Genomic DNA, 27,054 nt, shown 5'->3' with positions numbered 1-27,054 from the left:
ATAGTATTCTTTGCCATTCCATTTTTAGATTATTTTCTTTCCCTTTCTATCTATTGGTGAGATTTAGATCACAAAACTATCAACCTTTACAAAATGGATGCTTTTATCTTTGCAGCTAAGGTGTTTGTGAAGTCAGTATGATGTGAAACAGTTTTCCACATTATAGTACATTTGCCATGTGATTAACTGGAAGATGTCACTGCAGCATTACTATTTCATCTTCGTGAAGACATGCATTCAGGGCAACAACAGAGCACAATATGCACTTTCTCAAGTGTAGAAATGCAAGCAATCCCAAAGGGAAACTTGCAGAGACACACTTGCCTCTCCACTCATCCATAGATCAAATTTTCATTAAAGCCATCTGACTGACATTTCTCCTTCCAGTGATATCAGAAAGAAAAAGTGCCATTAAATGAATTCTCAGGTTACCATCAGATATTGGCTTCAAAATAATTTTCTAGATGGCACAACAACTTCTTGGAAATTCCTAAAATTACAATTGCCCCTGCAAGAATACAAAACCATGAACAAAAATGTATTTTATCCTTTCAGAAATACACTAAAACATAGAAGAAATTAATCTTAGCGTCTCGGAGAACACCATCAGCTTAAAGATCTGTATGAACAGCTTTCAAGCGAGAAGCTCAAAGAAGTGGAACAACCTTAAATTTTCTTGAAAGGAAAGATTAGATGTGTTTTTAGAAGGTTATATGAAGAGGATGCTGAAAGAAGATGAGATTTAAGGGCTAGCAAATAATTCATCTATGAAACAACATGAAAATAATAAAAAATAATACAGACATTTACTGCAGAGCAAGCTCAGTGTGGACTGATTTGTTTGGTTCAATTGTGCTGTGCTACCATGGCTAGATTGTTTCCAACACCCAGGCTAATATTTGCAGATAATCCAGGTGTAGATACCTGACTGCAATATTGCCCTCAGAAGTGCACCTATACTCTTAGCTCCTTCTTAACTTTTGCTAACTTTGACTTTTGTTTTACTATTATTTTTTGGAACGAAAGATAAAGGAGCTTATAACTGAAGCCAAATAACCATTCTCAGCTCCTACTGATCTGTATTTGATTTGAAGACGGCCACTGCCTTGATGAATCTGGCTTAAAATATCAGAAGCAGCTGGCAGTTTCAGTTAATAAAATATTGCTCTGATAATAATTCCAATGAAGCCGGTTTAGTGAATGTGTTGTGTATTTACTAGCTGTACTGTTTATATTACTAGCAATGATGTTGATACTGTAGCAGGTCATTGCCAGTTAAGTAAAACACAGGTTTATGTTACCATCAACTATTTATTTTAACATTGACATAGGCAGTATATTGTGTAAATAAGTAGCAGTATTTTTCTGTTAGCAGAATTGTATTTAAAATTTATGCCATCAGTAATATTAATATGAAAATGAGCCACTTACATTGAAGGGATATGTATCTAAAGTACAAGCAGATTACCTATCATTAAGCTTGCTGACAACTGCCATTAGAAGAGATTGTTCTCTTGTTGGTAGCAACTCTGCTAAATTTTAGTTGCATGAATGTTTTACTGTGTCTACTTTAGGCTCAGAAAGCCGCAATCAAAATGGCTCAGGAATGCTTCAGTTGCTGGTAAGAATAACAGCAATTATTAAATAAAAAAGATCTATTGTATTAGAAATAAATGTTGTAATTCTTTTCCTTTAGAAGGCTCTCATACTTAGAGTGGTCTAGAAAAGGGACTTGAAATTCAACAGACATGTAGTCTTTGCATAAATACCTATCTTACGCTGTTCACGTGAAAATCTATTCATATTTAGCCCCTTGGCTAAATATAAACCTTTAAATTTAAGCCTTTGCAAATATAGTTCCATATTCTCAACAGAACCTTCTTCTCTTCTATCATGTGTCATCATGTACATTTTAAATTATTATTTTATCCTTTACCCTCCATTATCTCAAGTGCAGAAGTCTGCGCAGTGCATTTCAAGGTTCCAACACTGATGATAATACAGAAAGCCGCTCACACGAGGCCATATACTCAAGCTTTTTTTCCTCAGAATGTTTTAAAATCCTCCAAAATAATTACAAACAAAAGCTATGCTTAAGGAAATCTTATCAAGTTTGTAAAGCTAGACAATCGAGAGTTACGGAAAAATGACGGATGGCTTATTGGATATTAATGCACTTAGAATCATAGAATCATTAAGGTTGGAAAAGACCTCTAAGATCATCGAGTCCAACCGTCAGCCCAACACCCCCATGCCCACTACACCATGTCCCTAAGCGCCTCATCTATGCGTCTTTTAAATACTTCCAGGGATGGGGACTCCACCACTTCCCTGGGCAGCCTGTTCCAAGGCCTGACCACTCTTTCAGTAAAGAAATTTCTCCTAACGTCCAATCTAAACCTCCCCTGGCACAACTTGAGGCCATTTCCTCTCGTCCTATCGCTGTTACTTGGCAGAAGAGACCAACCCCCACCTCGCTACAACCTCCTTTCAGGCAGTTGTAGAGCGATGAGGTCTCCCCTCAGCCTCCTCTTCTCCAGACTAAACACCCCCAGCTCCTTCAGCAGCTCCTCATAAGGCTTGTGCTCCAGGCCCTTCACCAGCTTCGTTGCCCTCCTCTGGACACGCTCCAGCACCTCCATGTCCTTCTTGTCGTGAGGGGCCCAAAACTGAACACAGGATTCGAGGTGCGGGCTCACCAGTGCCCAGTACAGGGGCACGATCCCCTCCCTGCTCCTGCTGGCCACATTATTTCTGATACAGGCCAGGATGCCGTTGGCCTTCTTGGCCACCTGGGCACACTGCCGGCTCATGTTCAGCCGGCTGTCAACCAGCACCCCAGGTCCTTTTCCTCTGGGCAGCTTTCCAGCCACTCTTCCCCAAGCCTGCAGCGTTGCCTGGGGTTGTTGTGGCCGAGGTGCAGGACCCGGCACTTGGCCTTGTTGAACCTCATACAGTTTATGCGCTTGTGTGCATAAACACTATGGCACAATTAGATTATCAGGTACCACTTTTTCTCCCTATTTGAGGTAGTTACGTACTACTGTAGATGATTTTACATAGGGCTTCTGCTCCATTTGCTGAAGAGCTGAAAAACATACTGGGAACGGAAAACTGTGCCAGCTCAAGGTCATACGAATTGAAGAAGCCACATCAGCGTGTATCCTCTGGGCATCACCAGCACAACAGTACCCAGCTGTGATGCATAAGGATGAGAAATTACAGAATAACACAAGGCAAATTGCTTAAACCCAAATTCTTCACAAGCAATTGCTATCTCCTTGCTCCTCATCATCTAGGTACCCCACTTGACACAAGAGATCTGATTCAAAGATACGGTCAATATTTACCAAATAGCTAAAGCTAAAGTGGCTAAAGTCAATAAGAACTGTGTTTTAAATGGGTTATATAATTCCACTCTGAAAAATCAGGTTCCAAGTGTTCAAAATAAATGAATATTTTCAACTATCATGTCTCAACACAGATGTTTGTCATCTGCAAAATTAGAAGAATTGTTCATTTTACAAAAGTGTAATGAAAATAAATTGATTAATGTTTTGGAAAACATTCAGACACTTTAATGATAAGCATCACTCAAAACCATGATAGACAGTGATTCCAACTTCAGAGATGGGTAAGAAGATGGAAAAAATGATAAAAAACTATATAATGAACAAGTGCTGTTCACTTAGCACCATCCAGCCTTTCCAGGAACTAGTTTTATGGAAAATATATTCAAAAAGCAGGCAAACCAAAACTGTATGGGCAATGTTAATTTTGGCACCTCCTAATTCTACGGGCTTGTCCTTGAACCCTTAAATAATGATTTTTAAACCAGTCTATGTTGATAAAAAATGGAATTATAATTTCATTGCTGTTTTAGAATCTATGAAAAAGGATATAGGCTACTGAAATCTTTGTAGACAGGTTGCAAATGAAATAGGTATGAACTCGGAGTAGCAGCTTGCAGATGTACTTTTTCCTGTTTCTGCTGCTTTTTTTTTTTTCTTTTTTTGTGGTTAAATAAAAGCATTCAGCTTTCAATTCTTATCTTTTGGATGTGTTATATTCACGCTACAGGAAACAAAGATCAGTATTCTGACCCCGTAGGTTTTTTTCCTGAAAACAAGACATTAATACAGGGTAGAGTAAGCAACAGCAAAACTTCATTTTTTAAATTGGAGAAGCAGCAAAATTAATTTTGAAAGCTTCTTCATTCAAGGCTGAAAGCCTTTGTACAAAACTTCATCCTGGAATGATATTTTCAGCTGTAATATAGGGGTTTGTAATGGAAATGCTGACAGGCCCATAATTATGGAAGCACTAGCGGGCACCACTATAATAGTATATCAGATAGGCATACTACTTAAATTCGATACAAGGTATCAAAAGATGTTAGTGTCTGTCCTCATTAAAGCAGCACTTAAAATTCCTTTTAATCTCCATGATTCAAACTATTAATTTGATGTTCAGAAGGACACATACACTGGAACTAATACTTGCAATGAATACGTCCCCTTTAGTACTTCAAACTGAATTGGTGGATCATCCTAAATGTTTAAGCTAATAAACCCCCCCCCCAAAAAAATGTAAGAATAAGAACATTTTATTTTATGGGACAAACTGAAGCCATATAAATTAACATAAAAATGAGACATTAGTTCCTGTGTTCTATAACATTTTAAAGCTTCTTTTTATATCCAAATATGCAATGATATATCTGTGATGCAATTACACTTCTGAATACTGAGGGGGGAAAAGTTTTATCACCTCTGTTTACTGGATCTTGTTTGACAGTCAGTTCTATATACTAGCATGAAATTCCTGATGCCTGTACAAGTTCCATGCACGCAGAGAAAAGAAGATCAAGCCTGAAGATCCAGGAGGTTAGCTGGCTGAATAATATGTTTACAGCCTACATAGATTTTAATGTTACGTTGTTAATCCCACCAAAAATATTCACATAATTGGTAGCATGATTATAATATGTACAGTATATTCAATTTCCGTAATATATAAATTCTGAAATTTCACCTGAGAGATGTGTGCTATAATAATGTTCTTTTTTTCACCAGACGCATAAATACTGGCGGAAGGTTACCTTTGAATTATTTCCAACGATATACTTTACTCTATTTCATGACTCCAACAGACTCACTCCTATTTCCTTCCCTGCATTAAGGTGCTCGAAAACAACAGAAAGAGTGAATTTACCTTTCCTGCATCTAGCCAGAAAAATCAATTTCTTGGGGCTAAGTTCTCCTGAACAAGCACTTTTTCAAGCATAAAAAATTTCAAAAAAAAAAAAAAAGTATGTATTACATTCTGTACAAATCTAGGTATACAGCTCTTATCAGGTAAGGAAAAAACAAACGTCACATTCCACAGAAGCTTGCCTCACTGGAAATGGGATTGATGGTGTTTTTGATGATTAGGTAGAGAAAGAAAACATCTCCCTGAACAGAAAGTACTTTCCCATGGAAAGCTGGTATAGTACTATTTTGAGTAATGCCCTATTTAAACACAGGGACACCCTCACTCTGTCACTCACACAAATGTGATTTGCATGTTTTGGTGGCTTGTAATTCTGTCTCAGACTACAGTAATGCCTTATAAAAGATGATTCAGAAGATTATTATATCTGCATATTTTCCCATTACTGACAGTGAAGACTTCCATGGGCCATCAGTTTCAGCACTATAGCCACTACATGAGAGCATCATGAGCAAAACACAAAGGTCCCAACATCTATCGATGTCATTCCTATTTGAATGTGGAGCATAACTGAGACTGCTAGAATTCCTGCACTTGTGCTCAGGGGATGCTTTAATTTTCTTATGAAGAAAACAGGTTTTCTCCTGAAGAGGACAGGTTTAAGATGTTATATTGACAGAAGACAATGAAATTGCCTAAGTTCCAGAATAGAGGTCCACATGAAGAATTTTTTTACTATTAACTCACTTGCTAAAGAAGATGAGGCAGTAAAGTAGTAAGTGCCAGAAAAGAAAAACGTATTAGCACTTACCAAGCCAGGCTCATCTCTCCTAGAAATCTACTGACGGGACAAAAATTTGCTTCATCTTGTGCCAATTTGTCCATATTATATATCATTTACCAAATCATCTATTCCACAATTTTATTAAAAGTCCCTAGGAAACAGTTTGAATTTTCTAACATAATTTGGTCCTCTGATACAACTGAGTTAAAGAACACATAGATGTGAATGTCATATGCAAAAATGACTTGTAGTAGTACTTTGTGGGAAAGTAAGACAAAGAGCACTTGCTTGAATCATGAAACCAGGTGTGATTTTTTTTCTGGCATTTTGTTATACAAATAGTAACAGGGAGATCTTCAGCATTCCAGGAACAAAATATAAGTATGTGTAACCTAAAAGTATACCTTCCTAATGCAAACCTCATGCTCGGTTCAAATGCTGATCAGCTATTATGTTGCCATCAGCATTTGATCATGCACTTTTATTTTTCCTGATCCTGCTTCCTTCTGACCATTATACCCAACCGATATACCTCTTATGTAAGTGTGAAAGACGGAAATATGTCAGAGAAAGTTTTGCAAGTGTATTTGGTTTTTCAAGGCCATAAGATTTTGACATGACAGTAGTTGGTAGTCCACAGAAATACTTCCTTTTCAACATTAGGTCTTACTTTAGAAAAATTATTTTCAAGTTAGTATCTTCTTACTACAAAATTACCTTAATTATAATTTTTAACATAGTTGGTATTAACTTGGTCCATTGATTATATTGCAAACTGATTTAATATATTATTACAATCCGAAGACACCACAATTGAGGTAAATCTTTAATTCAAAATTCACAAATCTGCAGACATATCCTCATTTCCCACTGATAGATAAATTACTAGATTTTCTTCCACTTTACTTAAAGCCAATGGAGTTCTACAGAGTGCAGTTCAGTACAGAATTTGTCTTGTATTTCACACACAGCTCTTCATTGAATGAATTCTCTCTTAGGATGACATTTTTGCATCCTTAATGCAAAAGAAGGGAAACTCCCACTCACTTCACTGTGAGTAGAAGTGGACCTGAGAAGGGCACTAATCTTGCTTATCAGCATACTGTAGGAATGCTGTCAATTAATTACAACCATATCAAATGCTTGGCTGGAGATAGTGTACATGATGTGCTTTTCACTTACTGATTTACAGTCAGTGGGAGGAGGTTATAGCAAAAGTGTAAGAACAAATTAAAGTTAAAGTTAAACATGGACATGGAAATTTATCTCTGTTTTCAAGACTGCCAATTCTGTGTGCATTGGGCATGAACCAGGACTGTGGCGATGGAACAACAGCAGAACAGTGTTTGCTACTGGCAATGACAAAGCCTAGATAAAAAAAAGAATCATGCCTCATAACACAGTATCCTATTAGTTTAAATGATAAGCATCCTACAAGAGCTAGTATCTAAAATAAAGCAAATGTTAATTCCTTTCAGAGATAAAACGATCAGAAGAGTACTCAGCTCCAAATGGAAACTAAGGAACATAACATACAGCCAACCAGCACTTGGCAAAACAACTTATAATATAATATGGAAATATCACTGCACACCACTAACAAATATTGCTTGCCAAAAATATTAATAACCCCCTGAAATCCTGATTGTTAGCATTATTGCTACCTCTCTGATTCTCTTTAAGAAGCAGTCCCCATATAGTCAATGATTTCAATGAATAATTACTAAAAAAAAAAGTCATCAAAAGTCCTCTACCAAAGTTTTGTGCTTAAATGCAGTAAAGCAGATACCCATGCTAAAAAAAAAAATCAGCTGGTACTCTAATTGGAATTCTGTATCTTTACACTTACAATTAATTCAATATATTGTGTTGGCATCAAATAAAAATTCTATACTTTCACCAAGTAGGACAGGAGTTGTATTTATTTGCTTTTCATATGATTTTCATTTGCTATCATCAATTCAATGTATTGAACAGAAAACTGAGAAAGAGCGTATGAGGGTGATTCCTATTACTCAAGGGAAAAAAAAAAAGAAAAATGTGTGAATAGCACAGCTTGGATGCATAAATATAGAGGGAAAAGTTAACACAGCTTTATTGAAGAGAAGTCATATCTTAATCTGTCTCTAAAGGGGTCAACAGGTATGTAGACAAAGCAGACCTAGCTGATATGGGCCAATTCAATATCAAAAGCCAATATTTTGCCAAGGTCACTCCCCAGATGTTCTAAAGGAAACGAATTTGCCATGAGATAAGAAGAAAGGTCCTTACACGGATAAATCATTGTTTAAAAGATACAATAAAAAGGTAAAATAAATAGACAAGTATCACTGGAGAGAGGACACCAGTGAAGTCCCAGAGGAATTTGCGCTAGGTCTTAAAATGTTCAACATACTCATTAACGATGGTAGCATACTCATCCACAACTTATTAAAAAAAATCCCCAATGAACAATATATAAAAAGAACAAGTGATAACTTGAACCCAACAAGGATGGAAAGCTACATTTTTGTAATTAACCTCCTACAAAAAGGATTTAAAAGAGGGAGTGGGAGGCATATTATAGAGAGTACAAAGAGAAAAAAGGAGAGAACATAGAGCAGAGAAGATACAGAGTTACAGCGATCGCTTGCAGCCTGCAACGCTTAGAGAGCAACTCTTGATTCGATGAAAAGCTGAGTAACTTTATCTCCTTGACCCGAGTGGCAATGAACACCTGGAATACCAGCTTAAAACTCTTTAGCCCAAATTCACCATGAGGTCACCTCAGCGCATGACAGATGGAAGAATTCAGGGATGAAAATTTAGGCTTCACCATGGTCTTCACGGTCACCCTCCTCCACAGAGGAACCAAACAGCCCCCAGTTTACCACTAGTTGGTCCATATCATGCAGCTATTGTTATTGCTTCTACTTACGAAAACTAATAACTGTACTACTAGGGACACAAGACTTAACAGTGTGAAATTACAGAGAAACATCTCAAAAGATCTACGGAGAGGAAACAAGACCTACCCATATTACCAGTGCATGGTTCCTGAGAAATACAGCACGTGAGCCTTCAATCTTGGGCTAGTTATTTCTCATTCTTATGAAAATGCAATACACACCACAGTGCCATCCTACCTTAAGATAATGATTAATTTGTAAAGTTGTTTAGAGTCTGCCTGAAAAGGATCCCATACTTACGTTAGAATGGCTTTACGTTACTCACAAGTCTTCACATTTTCATGACTCCCTAATGCGAACCTCTGCAGCAACTCCATTGGACAGATAAACTGAAACACTGGTTTTCCTCAAGAAATTATTCACAGAAAAGTTTAAGTATTTTTTGAGTTTATCAAAAAATGCTAAAGATTTAACAGGAACAAACCCAGTAACTCTTTACTTCATCAGTTTTGAACCTTTCATCTCATCAGTATAAATGCAAAATATGAAGAAATACTTGATATTTGAAGCCTAAGAAAAATAGTTTTAAACTAGTATCAATATGCAGGTGTGGGAAATGGTAAAAAATGTCTACTGATGCTCCACATCTTTTAAACTTTGATAATATCACTTTTCTTTCCCTGTTTTCTAGAATATCAATTTGCTATGGAAAGGACACAAGGGACCAAATCTTCAGCTGACTTACTGAGGCTAACTTGACATGTCAACTTGCAAAGTTTACTGTGCCTCCAAAACTGCGTATGTTTAAATTTGACATATGCAAATAATTTGCACACATACATTAGCAGGGTGATGAACTGTTATGTAGACGAAATGGAGTGAAAGTCCTTTTTCTTTGAAACTCTTGACCGGAAGGTGTGCAAAAAAAAAAAAAAGGGTTTGCAAAATAAGAAAAGCAAAAATGTACCCCAACAGCTCTGTAATTATTTTTATGTCAGAGATTACATGACAAAATATTTAAAGAATGGCAAAGCTTTCATTAATCAGCAAGTCTACTTCTTTTCCTACATAGCTTTCTTATATTTCCAGTTGCAAAAAAATGGAAAATGCTTTTAACTGTCACTTGATGGAGCAAATGAATTCTGTCTTCACTACAGCAAGTGAATTGCTATACAACCTTATTACTTATTAAATTCATTTCTCTGAAAAATGCTTTCTGTATACATGCTTGTTCCCCTACTTTTCACTTATTTTCTTTTAGCTGACAAAATCTTGTTTTAGACCAAGAGTCATGAAGCATTTGCACTGCACTGTCTAACCTGCAGTTAAGAAGCAAGATACCAAAGAAATAAATACTCAGGGCGGGAGGGAGGGGATATCAGGAACCACCTATCAACACTAACATAAAAATTAATGCTACAATTTCACACAGAGAATTATGACTGTTAAGAATGAATATTAATAGATAACTGTTTAAGAAAAGCATGGATATCAACTCAACAAAATGAAGCCTGGTAGAGCACAATGGCAAATCTTTCATAAACATCAAGACAAAATTCTGGTCTGTAATTGATGAAGACTTTGCTAAAACAGCATTCTGACTCACGACTCTTGCTCTTGTACCCACACGGGCTACATTGGTTAGAAACACTAGTTAGTTATTTCCCAGGTCACTAGTCTATTTTAGATGAGATTTAGGCAGCTCCAGGCCACCACAGGTTTAAGCAAGGATTCTGTGACTTTCAGACTCCATGCCAGCACCAAAAGAAAGCAGAGGTCCTACATCCACAAAAAGACCAGGTGAAAGGCCAGCTGAACAGGGATAACTCAGCAAGGCATTTGAACATCCAAGCTTGATAGTGAACTTGCGTTTGGATGCGTGGATCTATGACACAATTCTTAACAGACATGATCTACTAATCTGTATTAATCACCTTCAGTACTGCATTTTTTATTTCGTTTGATCAAAAACATCTTGCAAATTCAATGCTTTTTTTCTTAACTCACTGTTCTTGTCAAAGGTTTGGATTGGCTACAATGCTGAGTCCGTCGTCTTCTTTCCTTACCGTTAAATATGCATGAATACTTCAAAGACTAATGCTTCACTGCATACTTACTGCCACATGGAAGTTTGTTAGCGGTCCTAGGGAATGTCCTCAGCTTTTCTGTAACAATAAAGTCAATCAACTGCTACCTATAAGGTAAGTCTAGAAAGCTAAAGTAGCTCACTTAATTTGCAAGCCTAACTTTCAAAATTGTAACATGTGGAAAAGGCCTACAAACGAAGATGTTAAGTATAACAACCTGTGGAAAGGAATGCAATTGCTAGAAGCTTGTAAAAGCCCTTAAGGACCTCCTTACAAAGCTTTAAGACTCTGACTCTCAGTCTTGTGGACACGGGAAGTGATACTGGCTTAAATAACATTAATATTTCAAGCCAATGTAAGCCAGCTTAAAACCAAAAAATGACAAATCATACCACCTTCTGAACCACTATTTTTTTTGGCTTTGCCTTATTCATTGGGCAAAATGCAAAAGGAAAACTGAGGAACAACCCTGAACTGAGTTCAAATCTATGTATGCACACATCACTCCTGCTGATGAAAATACATTTTATATCCTACAGCTATATGAAAAATTGGAGGACCCAATTAGCCTTTGATTGATACAAAACTTAACAAAGACAGAAGTCTGACAGCTACTTCTAAAAAAGCTACAAAAATCCTCAACAGGAGACTGCTGTGCAGAACTCATCTCTACTCTGTACTTTACTGTTCATACAATCGCACCAATTAGGTATCTTTCGTACGGTTCTATTAAAATGTATTTTACAAATGCCTTTGATACCAACCATACTATCCTGACTGAAATGTTCACACTTGGTTACTCAATACTCTTGGGCATATGACTTTTTGCAGTAAGTAGAGTGTGTGAAACAATACTGCTATTTTGAGTTATTTAATTTTCACATTTTAGAATATTTGTGAGAGAAAAATCTACAATCCTTTTTTTTCCTGCCTAAATATTTAGGATAATATCCATATGTTTCTGACCTTTTAAGAATGAAAAAATATATATGTATTCATATATCAAAATATATTTATATATTATATGGTTTATGTATTATATATTTTTATATATTATGTATAAAACATTTAAATTATTTTATGGGAGTTGACAAAATTTAATCAAAAGCTGTTCTTATGGTTGTGAGAGGGGGATGGTTTGAACAGTTTTGCCAGTAGGATGTGTGTTGCCAACACCAGGAAGGTGAGCATAAGCTAATGTCAAACTAAGCTACATAACATTAAGATAGGGCAAACCTCAAAACTGAAGGAAATTAAGACATGAGATGAGGTAAGAAGGCTAATATGAGGAAATCACAAGGAAACAGCAATCACTGTACCTCAAATGCTCTTAAGGAATTAGAGCTTTATCCCGACTATGGTCCCCAAAAGAAGGATAAGATATAGACCTCCTCCCCTGCATCAGAGCATCTCCTTTTCTCCCGCATAAGAACATTTGCTTTCTGAAGTCTGAAGTGGAGGATACTCATGGATTGCCACTGACATTCCTTGGACTGTCACAAGTCAAATCACTAATGTTGTTTACGCCAGTTCTGGCCACTAAAGACAAATTGGCATGTCTGAAAATGTCTTAGCAAAAAGGCAGGGTTAGAGGTATCCACATTTAACTTGTATTATGCTTGCAGCACGATTAAATAAAAACATAACCACCTGTTACACTTATTTCAGTGGGAGTATCTATTTTCAATTATAGCATTTACTATCCACCCTCAAGTATGGCAAGTAACACCATGGTAACATAAACACAGTCGTGGCTGCTTGAGAAAGTTAAATTATAAATAGCAATGTATAGCCCATGAGGTCCTGGAAATAAACTAACTAATCCAAAGGCATTTGTTACTATGACATAACATTTCCACTAAAATGTTGTTTGCCTCATCTCAAACCCACTCAGAACAGATTTAGAAGTTCGGCATCACTTGACTCTGAGTGAGTTCATGTTCAGACATGAAAAAAGCAGAGATAGTGGAGAGAATAAGCTATAGCAAAACAGTGGAAAACAAATTAACAAAAAAGAAAAACCCATAGCAAGCTTTATTCTGCTTCCATTGAAGTTAATGGTGGTGGGGGGGGAATTATCCCAAATGTATAACACAGTCCCCTTAATATATGGAAACATGTTTTTATACTGAATCATTCCTGGGGAAGAAAAAAAAAAAAAAAAGAAAAAAGAAAAAAAGCTAACCAAACCAAAAAACTTGGGCTTAACTGAGTAGCAAACAGTTTGGAAATGCAAATAAACTTAGCAACCCTCTAAAACATTTGAGAGATTTTGGAACTCAGTGCTCTCTTTAGCTTCAGTCTGGGTGCAAAGATCCATGGTAACTGAGGGAATACCGAGATTCAAGCCTGAGCTTACTCAGAGGGGAGCTGAATTATCAATTGTTTCAGTCTGCTGTATAGTTCCTTATCCTCTGCAAGACTGAGGCAGAGCAAGAGCAGCAGGCTGTTGTTCTGAGCAGCAGATTTTTGCCAGCTGGCCAGACGCCTGCTGTGGTTGGCTAGGCTTCCTTATTTGGGAGTATGACCAAGGACTCAAAAATGGGAGAAAGAAAAGAGAATCAGAGTTTCTACAAAGTTAGGACTGAAAATTGAGAGCGAATAGGTTATTGCCAAGTTTTGCAGTGTGAGGACAGCAATAATTTAATTCTGCGTAGGCTCAAAGACGTTATCATAGGTTTGGCACAAATCTGGGGCCTTAATCTAACCGTGTGAAAACATCTTTTAGGTTAGGCAAGAATGCTGAAGATTTAGAGACGTCAGCTTGGTTTCTTTCTTGTTAAGAACAACAGATTTGAGAAATTTACATTTTCTTTTAGTTTACAGCCATTGGTTAAAGTCTAGTTTTGATTAGACTGGTAGAAATCTGGAATGGATCTACTGAAGTCAATGGAATTACTTCATATTTGCAACTAAAATGGAATTTAAATTTCCATCATTTCTACTCTAAAAATATGCTGTGTTTTGTCATACATATTTGGTGAAATCTTGGCCTCTCTGACATCAGCGACAGAACTCATTGGTATTACTATGGTCTAAATTCCACTGAATGATTTTCCTTTCACACAGAGCAAAGCAAAACAAAAGCTGATCCACTGAAGTAAGATTTAAATAAATTTTATATCAAGTCTATGTGATAAAAGAAGCAGGCACGTTACTTAAGACTGTAATCATGTGTACATTTCATATGTTTCATTTAGCTTATTTGAAGTCACTGTACAATTAATTTATTAAATGAAAACATTACTTAAAAGTCACCTAATTTGCACTTTCAAAGAAAACCTGACAAAATCAGATAAATAGCTGGATAAATTTGTCAAGCATCTTTCAGAAGATAAGATTATACATACTAGGACCAGTATATTAAATGGGCCTAACAAGTGAGACTACTTAAAAAAACCCACCTATGTATGACCAGGAGAAATACAAGCTTGGCATGTGTAAAAACTTCATGCTTATCAATAGAATTATAATTGTCTTTATCTTTCTGATAAATACAATTTTTTTGGTTCACAGCAGACTTCAGTATTTTGGTAACCTTTCAAGTAACATGGTGATGCTAGCACAAAAGGTTATTTTTATGTTTTTAATAACTTTTGTATAAAATGAGAGCAAAAAGCTGAAAATATATTCAACAATTAGTTATGTTTCTGACTGTCATCAGTGAGTGATTGTTAATCAAGCAATTGAGCAACAGTATCGGTTACACTGAAGTGTCATTATCACATTATTTTGTCATGCATTTTAAGAATATTTTTACTGAAAAAAATTAAAACATAGTCATTAATCGGGCAACACATTAAACCTAATATGACATTTAGTGTGATGAAATGGAAAATAAGGCATACTCAGCATGCTCACAGAAAACAATTCCCACAGAGCGTAAGTATTCCTAAATCATTTAGGCAAGACTAATCTTAGAACGGAAATGTAAAAACTACTAAACAGAGACCATGATTTTTCTGGAGAGCATATGAACAAGTCTTTTACTAAACCCAGTCTACAAACATTTATGCATGTGACTCATGACATGTGACTACTTGTGCTTTAAATTAAGTATGTATGCAAGTTAAGTATAAGCAAAAGCTAGGAGTGTGCACTCTAAAACCAGCTTTAGAACTGTAAAAGTACAAAACTAACAGAATCCGAAACTGCATTCAGCATTTTCTGACCACAAACAGGAAAAAGATGGAAGATACATTTTTTTTTCCAAGAAAAGCCATTAAAATGTCATTCCTACAATTTAGCACCCTGCATTATACTTTATAAAAATAAAAATAGTATTTTAATACATATCCAAGGATTCAAAATTGGCTGATCACTTACAACCAAAATTGGGAAGAAATGATGAACTGAGAAGGAGATAAACAAGACTAAGGCTAGACTAAAAGCATTATATATAAACACAGGTTAAGTTCAAGTCTAGTTTCCCCCACCTACAGACTGTAAACCCATCTGTTAATCCAACTTGAAATCTAAATTACCTTTTCTTCACTCCTTTTTAAACCTAGTCAATAATCCTGGGGAGCACCTTTCTCCTTGCTTTCTAGATGCATGCAGACATTAGTAATTTAACTTAAATACGTGCACAATATGCCCACACAAAGTTCTTCAGGCTGCACTGGAGGGCTATCATAGCAAATTTGCGTGAAATGTCACTATTGGCTTTATTTTAGTATCAAGGTATCAAGTCTTACAAAATAATACTGCTGGTCATGATAGATGCTCGATGAACCAAAGATGATAAGGATAAAATATATGGAAAATTATAATTATTTAAAAAAAAAAAATTTAGATGACAAGTAAGTTTTCCATGAGCAAGGATATAAAGAATTATCCCTCACCCACAATTATTGAGTATATTTCAACAGTTTGTGTGTGTGTATTATCTACCTCCATCCTTACAGTATTTAATGGTTGCTTGTGTGTTAGGTTAGACATTCAAGATGGAAAGCCTGCATCTATTTCAGCATCCACAACTGACTCGGTTCTGTAAGGACAGCCTGGGGAACATATTTACCAGCTCACTAGTCACAAAGAAGAATATTGTGAATGAATCATTGTTATATACTATGGGTTTTCCATTACCTGACTAGGAAGTCTTTTATACAAAAGAACATGATCTCTAACAGACTTTAACAATACAAATGCCTATCAGACTAAACTGAATACTCATGAAGGAAAATAACATTTTTAACCTTTCCTAGATACTACAGAAATCTTTCTCTTCCTATAATCTAAAGGGCTTTATATACTTTAAGGGCTGTAATTCACCTAACATTTTTTTAACATGTGCAGTCAGGCAAAAAGCACCTGAAAATTGGTATAATTATATTATTTTTAACCTTACAATTAGACAGATGAGGAAATTAAACAGACCAGACTAAGGGAAAATGTATTTGACATATCAGTTATCAAACTTCAAGGTGCTAATACAGGCATCTATGTTCATTATTAGGTACATAAACAAAAGTGGCCACAATTTCAAAAGTGCTGATCATTTAGCGTTCACATCAACTCTTACATGAACTTCATGCTCTCAGCAACTCGAAGTTCATCCCAAAAAATAGAAAAACAGAAAGTGCTAAGTTTTAAAAGCCAGTATTGACATTCTGTGTCTTTCTCTCCCTGTTCTTTTGCTTCCGAGCCTACATTATGCTTCAAAGACAAACACACTTCGTAGAGTTCTTGATAGCATCAAAGAGGTCTGTAGAGTGCTTTAGCTAGAAAATGTCCTGAAACACTGACAAGCTGCATTTTTTTTACAGGAAATGCAAAACCGGGCCCTATATTTTGCCAACAAAGCCTTCAAATCGAATGTGTAGTATTATTTGCTATATATACACCTTGGAGAAAACAAGTGTTGACAAGGAAAGACAGAGCAAGAGAGATGAAGAGAGAGATATGTCAGTCTGGAGTTCCTTGAGTAATATCTAATCCTTTCCACTGAAAGATTTTTTTAATGATTTACACTGAAACTTTAAGAACAAAGGTTGTCTTGTTTCTTTCACAGAGTTGTATCGAAATGTGCAAACAGGAGTAAAGGAGAAAATTGGCTATTTTTGGTCTTCTATTTGCAGTGGAGTTCAACAAAGATTTGACATCTGCTCTGCATTGCTTTGCTTTTATAGCTCTCTAGGTGACTACAACTAGTACAGGAAGGTCAGGCTAAAGCAAGGTATTTATTTTCTTCCCATGGTAAAACACAGCTCTCATTTTCATCTGTTCATTCTTACAAGTAGCCCATGCATCAAAAGAAAATTAAATAACTCTTCTTATTTGGTACTAAAAGTTAACTTCTGGTGCTTTCTCTCACCTATTTCATCTGTAATATCATCACAATGATTCTTCCCAGTCCATAAGCTTTAAGGTCACATTGTATGTAGCAAAGGCCTTGTGATGTGAGTAGACATGACCGCCCACAAAAGACCAGATTGGATCTGTTTGCTAACAAGAGTCTTAAACAGTGATTTCTTTTGAAAGATAAAAAGATGTCCATAATGGTGTAAAGAGCTTTTCTAGATCAATACTTAACTCTGAATATTCCTTGGACAAATGTATCAGTGCCTCCACAGTAGTCTGCTACTACTAATAGTAGTCTGCGCAGTAGTTTGCAAAAAGAAGGTAAGGCTGGTGATGTTCTCGTAAGGCATATCCAGAAAGAATGATTAACTAGAGTAAAAAGTCCTTTACTTCTCATAGCACTTTAGTATCTTGTAAAGGAATCAGTGTAAGACTATAGATGCACTACAGCTGTTGGAAGTTTAAATTAAAATTGCACAATAAGCCTCCATTTTTGCTGGACAACTTCAGCTCAAAACTGCCAGATACACGTTTTCTGCAGAGGTCACGGTCATGACATGGTCCAACTATTATTTTATTTACAAGTAATTAAACTGAATTAAATTTGAAAAGCTGACTTCACCTTATTTTTGCTTATAGTCCTCTTGCTTACAACCAACATACTGCTTTTTCAAATGTTCCAATCATTTACATATTCCTGAAAATATGTTCTGTGGTTATAGTTGGGAAATGAAAAAAGCATACATAATCGATCATTATTTAATCTATCTGTATTAACTGCAGGATGAGCATATGTAGTTTATCCTGCAGTAGGTAACTGTAGTTTAGAAATATGTATTTTACACTTTATACCCTACTAAAGCCTTTTCAGTTCTACATGCATGTAGTTATGTCTAAATATCATAACACCTGCTAACTCTCAGGGCATAAAAACACTTTCTCAAATGCTTTCATTGAGCTTTAAATCTGTCTGAATGAAACATGTTATAACAGGCACCCTCTGTACACAAAACGGTAGACTACGAAATCTTTTAAAGAAGAAATGTACACAATATTCAGAGAACACAAATACTATTTACACATATGTTGTTGAAATAATTTACGTAAATAATCCACACTGGGAGAATTCATAATGTTTGAAACAAGAGCTAAACACTGGATATTTTTCTAAAGCAGCAAGCACACCACCTCTAAAACCAGAATTTTTTAATGTTGAAAGGATTTTTTGTTGAAAAAATCAAGATCAACGTTTATGGACATTTTGCAGGTCTCTGCTTGTTTGTATTCATGACAATCCAGCTGTTCCTACACACCTCACGCAGGCAGTGCTCTCCACAGATCAAACTTATTTAAAGCATAGAATGGGAGCAGTTCCACCAACTTCAGCAGAGATAATCTTGGTTGAAATAAAGAACAACAGAAAGAAAAACCTATTAGGACTTTAGGTACTGGCCATACACGTATAGTTCAGAACTAATAGAAATGTTACTGGTCATCCCTGTTTCCAAGGAAAAAACCCTATGATGACTACTGTATTTTATTTGATGTTCAGCTTTAAAATATATACAACCTAGCTTCACATCTTTATTAGCTTTTTACAGCAATAACAACTCCATTTCCAACAGGATCCAGCAAAAATGTCCTTCCAACTATTCCCCTAAAGAATAATCATTTTCCACACAAACCAAACTTCACTGTACTTTGCCTCTTCCAAAATAAAAGTTCAGTAACACGCTAACATATCGGATTTGTTTTACATTTTCAGATAAAGACATCTCAAAAGCACAAAACCATATAATCCTTCCTATGAAGAATTGTGGAATTATAATTTGCAATGAGATCTAAGTTTGAGAATTTTTTAGCATCTCCGCTCTTTTCAATTGCTTGGTGCTCTTTTCACTTGCTTAGGAATGTGTTGTTTAACTGATGATATTTAAAAAACCCACAATGCAGCCTATGATAATATTCTGCCATATGATGTCACAAACTATCTGTAAGAATGAACTAACACATGAAAATGCAAGGGGAAAAATAAACAAGAGGCAGCTTCATTTATTAATTACAGCTGGGATGAAGAGTGGTAACATATCCTAAGCAATTACTTGCTTTAAGTATTATTGAAAAGAAATGGCTTTTTCTAATTTATAAGGTCTCAGTGTTAACAAAAGAACTGAATTTGCGTGCATGCCTCCCAAAAGTACCACAAATGAGGTACAGAATGACTTCTAATTGGCAATCATATTGGCTTTGTCAACCTACAGCTATATTCTGACCTAATTTGCAAAGTTCTTAAAACAGTTGTTATTATTTTGCTTAGAAGTTAACATGATATTTCCTTTCTCAAATTATTTTAAAGCTGATCAGGCAGCTTGCAACAATATATATGTAACAGTCCTAAATACCTAAATACCAATAAAAATTCAGGTTAATGAGTGTGCAGGTTTTGGCTGGAAGAGAGTTAATTTCTTCATAGTAGCTAGGATGAGGCGATGTTTTGGATTTGTGCTGAAAACAGTGTTGATAACACAGGGATGTTTTAGTTACTGCTGAGCAGGGCTCACACAGAGTCAAGGCCTCTTCTGCTCCTCACCCCACCCCACCAGCGAGCAGGCTGGGGGTGCACAAGGAGTTGGGAGGGGACACGGCTGGGACAGCTGACCCCAACTCACCAAGGGGATATCCCACACCACATGACGTCATGCTCAGCATGTAAAGCCCGGGGCAGAAGAAGGAAGGGGGGGACGTTCGGAGTGATGGTGTTTGTCTTCCCAAATCACGGTTACGTGTGATGGAGCCCTGCTTTCCTGGAGATGGCTGAACACCTGCCTGCCGATGGGAATAGAGAATGAATTCCTTGTTTTGCTTTGCTTGTGCATGTGGCTTTTGCTTTACTTATTCTACTGTCTTTATCTCAACCCACGAGTTTTCTCACTTTTACTCTTCCGATTCTCTCCCCGTTCCCACCAGGGGGGAGTGAACGGCGGCTGTGTGGTGCTTAGCTGCTGGCTGGGGTTAAACCACAACAAGGAGATGGCCTCAGCCTTGAATAAGAACTGTAATGTGGTGCCACAGCATCTCAGCAAGCACTCCTAGAATAACCTGTCTTTCCTGGTGCTTATGGACAAGGAACAAAGATGCACCTCTGACTCCTATATCCTAGCTCAAAATACACAATAACAGTTAAGTCTGTAGCAATCAGCATTTCTTAGGAAATGTTTTTATTTGCAGGAAAGCATTTGGCCTCCAAGCTGACAGGTATAGAAACAAAACTCCCATAAATATTTGGGTGTCTTATCTAATAAGGGAATCAATAATAGAACACCTCAAAAACACAATCTGCAGTAGCTAATGAAAACCAGCCATGCAGAATCTCCTATCCGCAACAATGCCAGAAACTCTTCAAACCTCGAGATAGCGTTGCTATTACAGGGACATCTACCAGTTTTTTACTCTTCTCTAGAGATGAATTTAGGTCCTAACAGTCAGCCAGTGTAGTACTAATTGCTATACTGCTGTGTGCATATTTATCTACACGCAGAAATAATGACTTCCAGTTACTCAACTGGACATTATGCAACATTTTAATGCACATTTTTCACGACACATAAAATTTGACTACAGAAGATTGGGTACAGATGCTTGGCTGACATAGTTAACACACTGTTTTGTCTCCTATGCCTGATTATTTTCACAGGAATGACATGGGAAGCCACTCTGGTTTCGGTGACAACACACCACCACAGACTAAAGATGGAATTCTTTCTCATTCATGTTGTGAGACTTCTATGTATGGGTAACTGGCAAGTCAGTGCTAAAAAAGAAAACTGCTCAAGGAAATGCTTTAGATTGTATGTATAAAGTGCACAGGCCAAAAGCCAGAACTTTCAAACAGTGAAGAAACAGAGTTGTAAAGTCTAAGTAAGGAAAACAGCACAAAAAGGGAAGCCATGCAGCTGCGTAAGAACGAACTGCATTTTTCACATACTGTTGAAACCTACAACCTCAAAAATACTTAAGTGCTTAACTCCCAGTAACGTCAATGCAAGTTAGGTACCTAAGTGCCATTGTAGATCAGGGCCCAACATCCCAATCCTCTGAGAAATTGCATATCGTTTGGAAATTGCATTTCTGTCAAAGCCCACTGAACTTCAGAGTGACTTGGCACCTTGCAGAAGGCAGTTTGGGCCTCTTAGAACCAAAATGATCTTGGTTTTTGAAGGGTGAGCATTGCCCCGTGATGTTCTCCTAATGATTGCATAACACATCACCTTCTTATTCTACACAGATGCCAAAAATATCACGCATTATTGGTAGTTAATGTGCAACTAAAGGTAAAATAAGGTAATAACACCTTCACAGACTGTAGGAAACGTCACAAGGATGAACCATGATGAGAAATACAGTGCAGGACATTTTTAGTATGTAAATAGTATAACAAAAATAAGTTATCTGCTAATTTCACAATTTTGTCCTAGTTCATTTCATAATGATATAAATAATGAAATTCATGCTAAATATCAGACATGTTCTAGGTCCCTCATTAAGGCATCTCAGCTGCAGCTCTTGGATTAAATAATGGATGATTTAACATAAGAGAAATTACAGACGCATGAGTATCTTTACTAATTCTATTAACATCCTAGAGAACAAAATACTTCCAACATCGTCTTCTGCCTCACCATGCATCAGCCATTCCTGTTTTGAGAGATTTTTGAACTTTTCTCTATCTAGAAATCTTGTTTAACAATAATTTTTCAAAATAAATTAGATCTGCTCCCTTCTGATGACATAATGAACTGTTATTAACTAAGTGTGGCAGTCTGAGGACATCAGGAACTGGCTTGGATAAAATGTTGTCTACATTAGGATAATACAATAAACAAGTAAAACGATGTATTAAAAGAATAATGCCCTCTAATATCACAGCATACTTTATAGCTTGGTTGGAAAAATGCTAGAATTAAAACCTATGCCTATTTACCTACACGTATGTGGTGGTTTTAGGTCCTGCTCCCAGAAGAAGGAATTTCCTGTGCAGCCTGAAGTAAATATTTGGCAGTTTAAATTCTCAGTTTTAAAATACTGTTAATTCGCCAAATCTGAAGATACAGACAAACAGACCATTGAAATGACTACTCTATCATACTCGTGAGGACTCCTCTACACGTATTGCAAAAAAATAAAATAAAATTGTGCACCAAAACACTCACCTGGATGTACTTAAACAAAAAATGCGTAAAATAATTTGCAGAGTAAATGTATTTGGTTACAGCCTTGGGGGAGAGGGGTGGAAAAGGGGCATATATTCTGCATTTGAGCGTTATTCCCTCACGACCACCGGCTGCAGCCGGTCCGCAGAAGAGGCCCCGGGGCGGTGCGGGTGTAACCCCCGCCACAGGCCCCCAGGCCGGAGCCGCTGCCCGCGGCCGCCCCGCGGGGCCTCGAGCGGGGCGCGGGCAGCGCGCCCCGAGGCGGCCGCGAGGAGGGCGCCCCCTGGCGGCCGCGAGGAGGGCGCCCCGGCCCCGCCGCCGGAGAAGCGAAACTTGGAGCCCGGCTGGGCGCAAGATGCGCGGTGCGCGGTTCAGCCCCCGCCGGAGCCGGCTGGCGTAGGGCGTGCGTTCAAGAACGGGCTTGTTCCCCCTCTGCAACGTCCACTTCTATAGCATAAATGGCTAGCTAAAACAACATCTACCTTTTTTTATACGTGCGAGACACTGTAAACCAGAAAGCACCATCTCATTTACATATGCCATCAGGCCTTTAGGTACCTACTGCACCTATAAACGAGCGCTATTTATATGGACAAGTAACCATACAGCACGTGTATTACATGTAGGTATTACTATCTTACTTAAAACAATAAACAGGTGAGATGTTTGCAGATAAATAAAAACATAACGTTCCTAACACAGAGTTTAGAACATCGACAAAGAGCAGTTTGACTTTCAATCATTTCTTTAAATGACAGAAAAGTTTTCCTAGTACATTATCACCTATCTACCCTACCTGTGCTAGAGTTTCAGGCCATTGTCATCTGCAAGGGTATTTTAAGAAAAGGTGAAGATATATTTAGAATCTGGGTTTTGGACAAACGCTTTAACAGATCGAGGATTTCGGCACAGAGCATTCTCTTGCAAATATGCGTAAGATTCTTCTTAAAAGTTTGGTTGGAAAATCTTTATAACCAATACTTTGACGACATAATGCTCTTGATACACTTAAGGTACCTTCGTTCCTGTAGGATTCCCTTATTTTCCAGTAAAAACATACCTCTCTAACCAATCATCTCCGACTAAGTTTATTACATGAAATAAAAAATATTCAGTAAAACAAATGCAACCTCAACTCGCCTTGAAAGAGAAAACCCTTGGTAAGTAACAGCCTAACCATTACCAGTGGCGGAGCTTACCTCTTCAACTGTCAAAGGCATACAGATCCGGTACTCCTTCATGAGCATATTCCCGCTGCCTCAGTGCGGACCAGCAAACTGGGAGAAAAGTGGTTATTTCTGCACGACGATCACGACGAAAACCAATCACGGGAAAAAATAATCAAGCCTCTTTCTCTGTACGCGCTTGACAATGTGTCCACAAGACTCTAATGCAACCATCCAGGAAGGCTGACCCAGCAAGAAGAAAAACCAACACAACTGCTCCTTTCTTCCAGTCCTTCCTCCTTCAGCCTGCGATCATGGGAATTTCACACACGCTCGCACCGATATACGCTACCAAGTCTCAAACCCCAAACGCTGTCGCCGCAGCCAAAGACATCCGTCGGAAGTGTACGAAAACGGCAGTCCCTCGCAGCTATGTCAAGACATGCCTGGGGCGGCGAAAAGAGCAACGAGCCGAAAATGTGGCTTTCGCCACCGCCGGCAGCACGTCGGGCGGCAGGAAAGACGAGATGCTGATTTCCAAGACAAAGCCTTTCTATAACGTTTCCTTCCCCGGCTGCCAAACGCGGCTCCCGCCTCCCCACCGCAACGCGGCTGCGGCCGCCGCGGCTCCCGCTGCGCTCGGGGAGGGGGGGGTGCAGCGCGGCGATCCGGCGGCCGCGGGCTCCCCGGCGCAGCCGCGGGCTCCCCGGCGCAGCCGCGGGCGGGCTGTACCGCGGGTGCGGAGCGGCTGCAGCGGCGGCGGCCCCGGCGGGGGCGCGGCTGACATCAGCGGGGCGGCAGGAAGGAGGGAGAGGGGGCGGGCGGGCGGCCGCCGCGCCGCCGCCGCTCGGGCGGGTCTCAGCGGATCGGCGTGGCCGGACCCCGCAGGGCTCCGGGTTTGGCCCGGCGGCGCTTCCCGGGAAGGGGGCGCCGGCCGCACCGAGCCGGGAGAAGTCGCGCTTTAAATTAATTGTGCCGCGAAGACTTTTGTGGGAAGTTTCTTGCCCTACAAGGTACCTCGCAAAACCCTGACAACCGGGTGGAAAGGGGCAGAGCCCCGGGGGGCCGCCGGGCAGCCCGCTGCGGGTCTCCTCGCCCGCCTCCGTTACAAAAGAGCGGACAGCGAGCGCGGGGGAGGCCAGCACAGGATGTGGAGGCCTCACCCATTTCCCTTTCGGTCAGCCCCGCGCTATCAGCCAGCAGATTTTGCCACACAAATAAAACTCTTTTTTCGTACCGGCTATTTACTTTCAAATGCCACACAGAAAGTTCAGTGAAAAAGCGCCTCCTTCGTAGTTGAACAATAAAGCCAGAACCGGTTTAGGCGGCCTTTTTTTTTTTTTTTTTTTTGCCACTTAGTAGGCAATTTGTTAGTTAAATCGCTTTTTAATACGCTTGGGGTTTGTGTTTTTCAGAGAAATTTACGCATTATTAATTACAGCTTGATATGCACTGGAACCCAACTCTGAAACTAGCTGAGAACCCCAAACTGTTACACAACCTCAGGTAAATCATAAAATGTTCACATTGCCGTTTCTCCTGTCTTCCAAATGGCTATAAAGCATGTATCGCAGAAGCACTATGACAGGAAAATGAAAATACAAGGCACTGTACAGATAATGATAAAATATACATCTGCATCTAAATACAAATTATTTGCAAAACTGAAAGTGATGAAATACCATATTTGGGACAGTTAAAGATGAATTTAGGTCTACAATGAAATGTGTGTTTCATAACAAGAAAGAAAAAAACCCTCAGATTTTCATTGGTTCTGAATGTACCTTTCAAAGCTCTGTATATAATTTTTAGCCCAAGAGAGGACACAGTGCCATCTCCTGGAGCTAACAACATAGTTTTTTCCATTCCATTGCAATAATGGCACAATATTTCACGCACCCTGCCTTTACAGCGAAGTGCAAACACCTACACAAAAAACAGAAAATCTGGGAGCTCTGTTAATAGTCTGGATTTTCAACTGAGGTATGAACAATGTGGTTAATGAGTCTTCTATCTCAAATCTGACAACAGCCATTTATAAATATCGAAACTGTAGCTATAATTCATAGTGTTGGTAGTATATGTTCCTGAAACTTCTATGCAAAATAGCCAAAACAAGGCAATGCCCATGATATTACCTATAGATGAGAGATATCCAAACTCACATCTAAAGCATTTACTTCAGTTTTAAGTGATTTGCTAGTTGTTTCATTCATTAGGAACAATATCTCTGGATTTCTCCTGAAAAGCAGTGTGAAAAAATTAAACTACTTTGTATAGGGCCTTGTTGCCACTCAATAATAGGCAAAGACATTGATTTCAATAAAAACAGGAGAAAGACCTAAACTAGTTTATCACCTATTACATGCTTTCAACATAAACCAAACCTTATAGCTCTGTTTAAAATAACAAAGCATGCAGATCTGCACGAAGTAGTGTATCAAATCCAGAAGCTACTTAACATGGAAACCAAAATTACTTCCCATACCTATAGCAAAGCATTCTGCAGTCATCCCACACTTATTGCCACAGACACAGCTCAGTCTTGTGTTGTCTGCACATACACATGGGGGGAAAAAAAACAGTGATCATAGCAATACCCTTTACAACTCCCTACTATAACTACTGTCTGGGACTCTCCACAAAGCATGCTCACCAAATGCTTTCTAGCGGACACGCTGAGAGAGAAAACTTCTAGCTCCAGCTAGCCAGGAAGTTTCTGCCCAGCATGCCCACCTCAATTTTGGTTCCTTGTTTTCTGTGAATTGTCAGAAACCATTACTCTTACCTCTGCAACACGCTCTCTATGATCAGTTGTAAAAATAAGACATTTTTCACTCATCTTGCATTTTTGACCTGGGGGAAAAAATCCCGTATGTTAAATCATGCTGAATATTAACTCCAGATGGACTTGTGTCAGCAAAATGTCGCTTCATAATAGGAGACAGTAAAAGTCTTCAGGTATTTTACTAAGGACTTTTGAATAAGAATTTAGGTTTTTTTGAGCCATTCAGGAAGTCTACATTGGAGGCAAAAGCTGCCTCCTTGTCTCCCAGCCCATGCAGGTAAAGGAAGATAACAGTTGCAGTAGGCATTAATTTTCTTCCTCTTTCACTCACTGTCTGAACCAAAATTACTGTGTTTGGGAATATGTTCAATTAGATTAGTATGCGACTTTTAACTTCCCTGGAAGCCATCACTCCCTATCCATCGACTATAAAATTATACTAATATTACAACAACCTAAAAGAATGAGTTTTTACAAGTCAAAAGAAATAGCCAAAGCTCTGCAAAAATCTGTAAATGGCCAGTTAGGAAAGAACAACTCATACACTCTTTGTGATACATGCATGTATTTTCAATACTTAGGTCAATTAATATTTAAAAAATGATTAAGGATAA

General features: G+C 38.2%; 1 protein-coding gene across 2 annotated transcripts in view; it reads right to left on the bottom strand.

Annotated features, from left to right (window-relative positions):
- The window catches only part of PITPNC1 (phosphatidylinositol transfer protein cytoplasmic 1), an 89,394-nt gene extending 64,984 nt beyond the window's left edge, over positions 1-24,410 (bottom strand). The window contains exon 1 of one of the 2 annotated variants that reach the window (XM_075169463.1): positions 23,686-24,410. Coding sequence is in view for 1 of the 2 variants with exons in the window: in XM_075169464.1 (XP_075025565.1) it covers positions 23,686-23,733 (48 nt within the window). In the remaining variant the exon portion in view is untranslated. The remainder of the gene's footprint in view (positions 1-23,685) is intronic. The other variant, XM_075169464.1, reaches the window with a different exon arrangement.
- Positions 24,411-27,054: the final 2,644 nt, after the last annotated feature.

The sequence above is a fragment of the Calonectris borealis genome, chromosome 20 (genome assembly GCF_964195595.1).
Source record: "Calonectris borealis chromosome 20, bCalBor7.hap1.2, whole genome shotgun sequence".
NCBI classification, from domain to species: Eukaryota; Metazoa; Chordata; class Aves; order Procellariiformes; family Procellariidae; genus Calonectris; species Calonectris borealis.
This window is presented reverse-complemented; position numbering and strand designations above follow the sequence as displayed.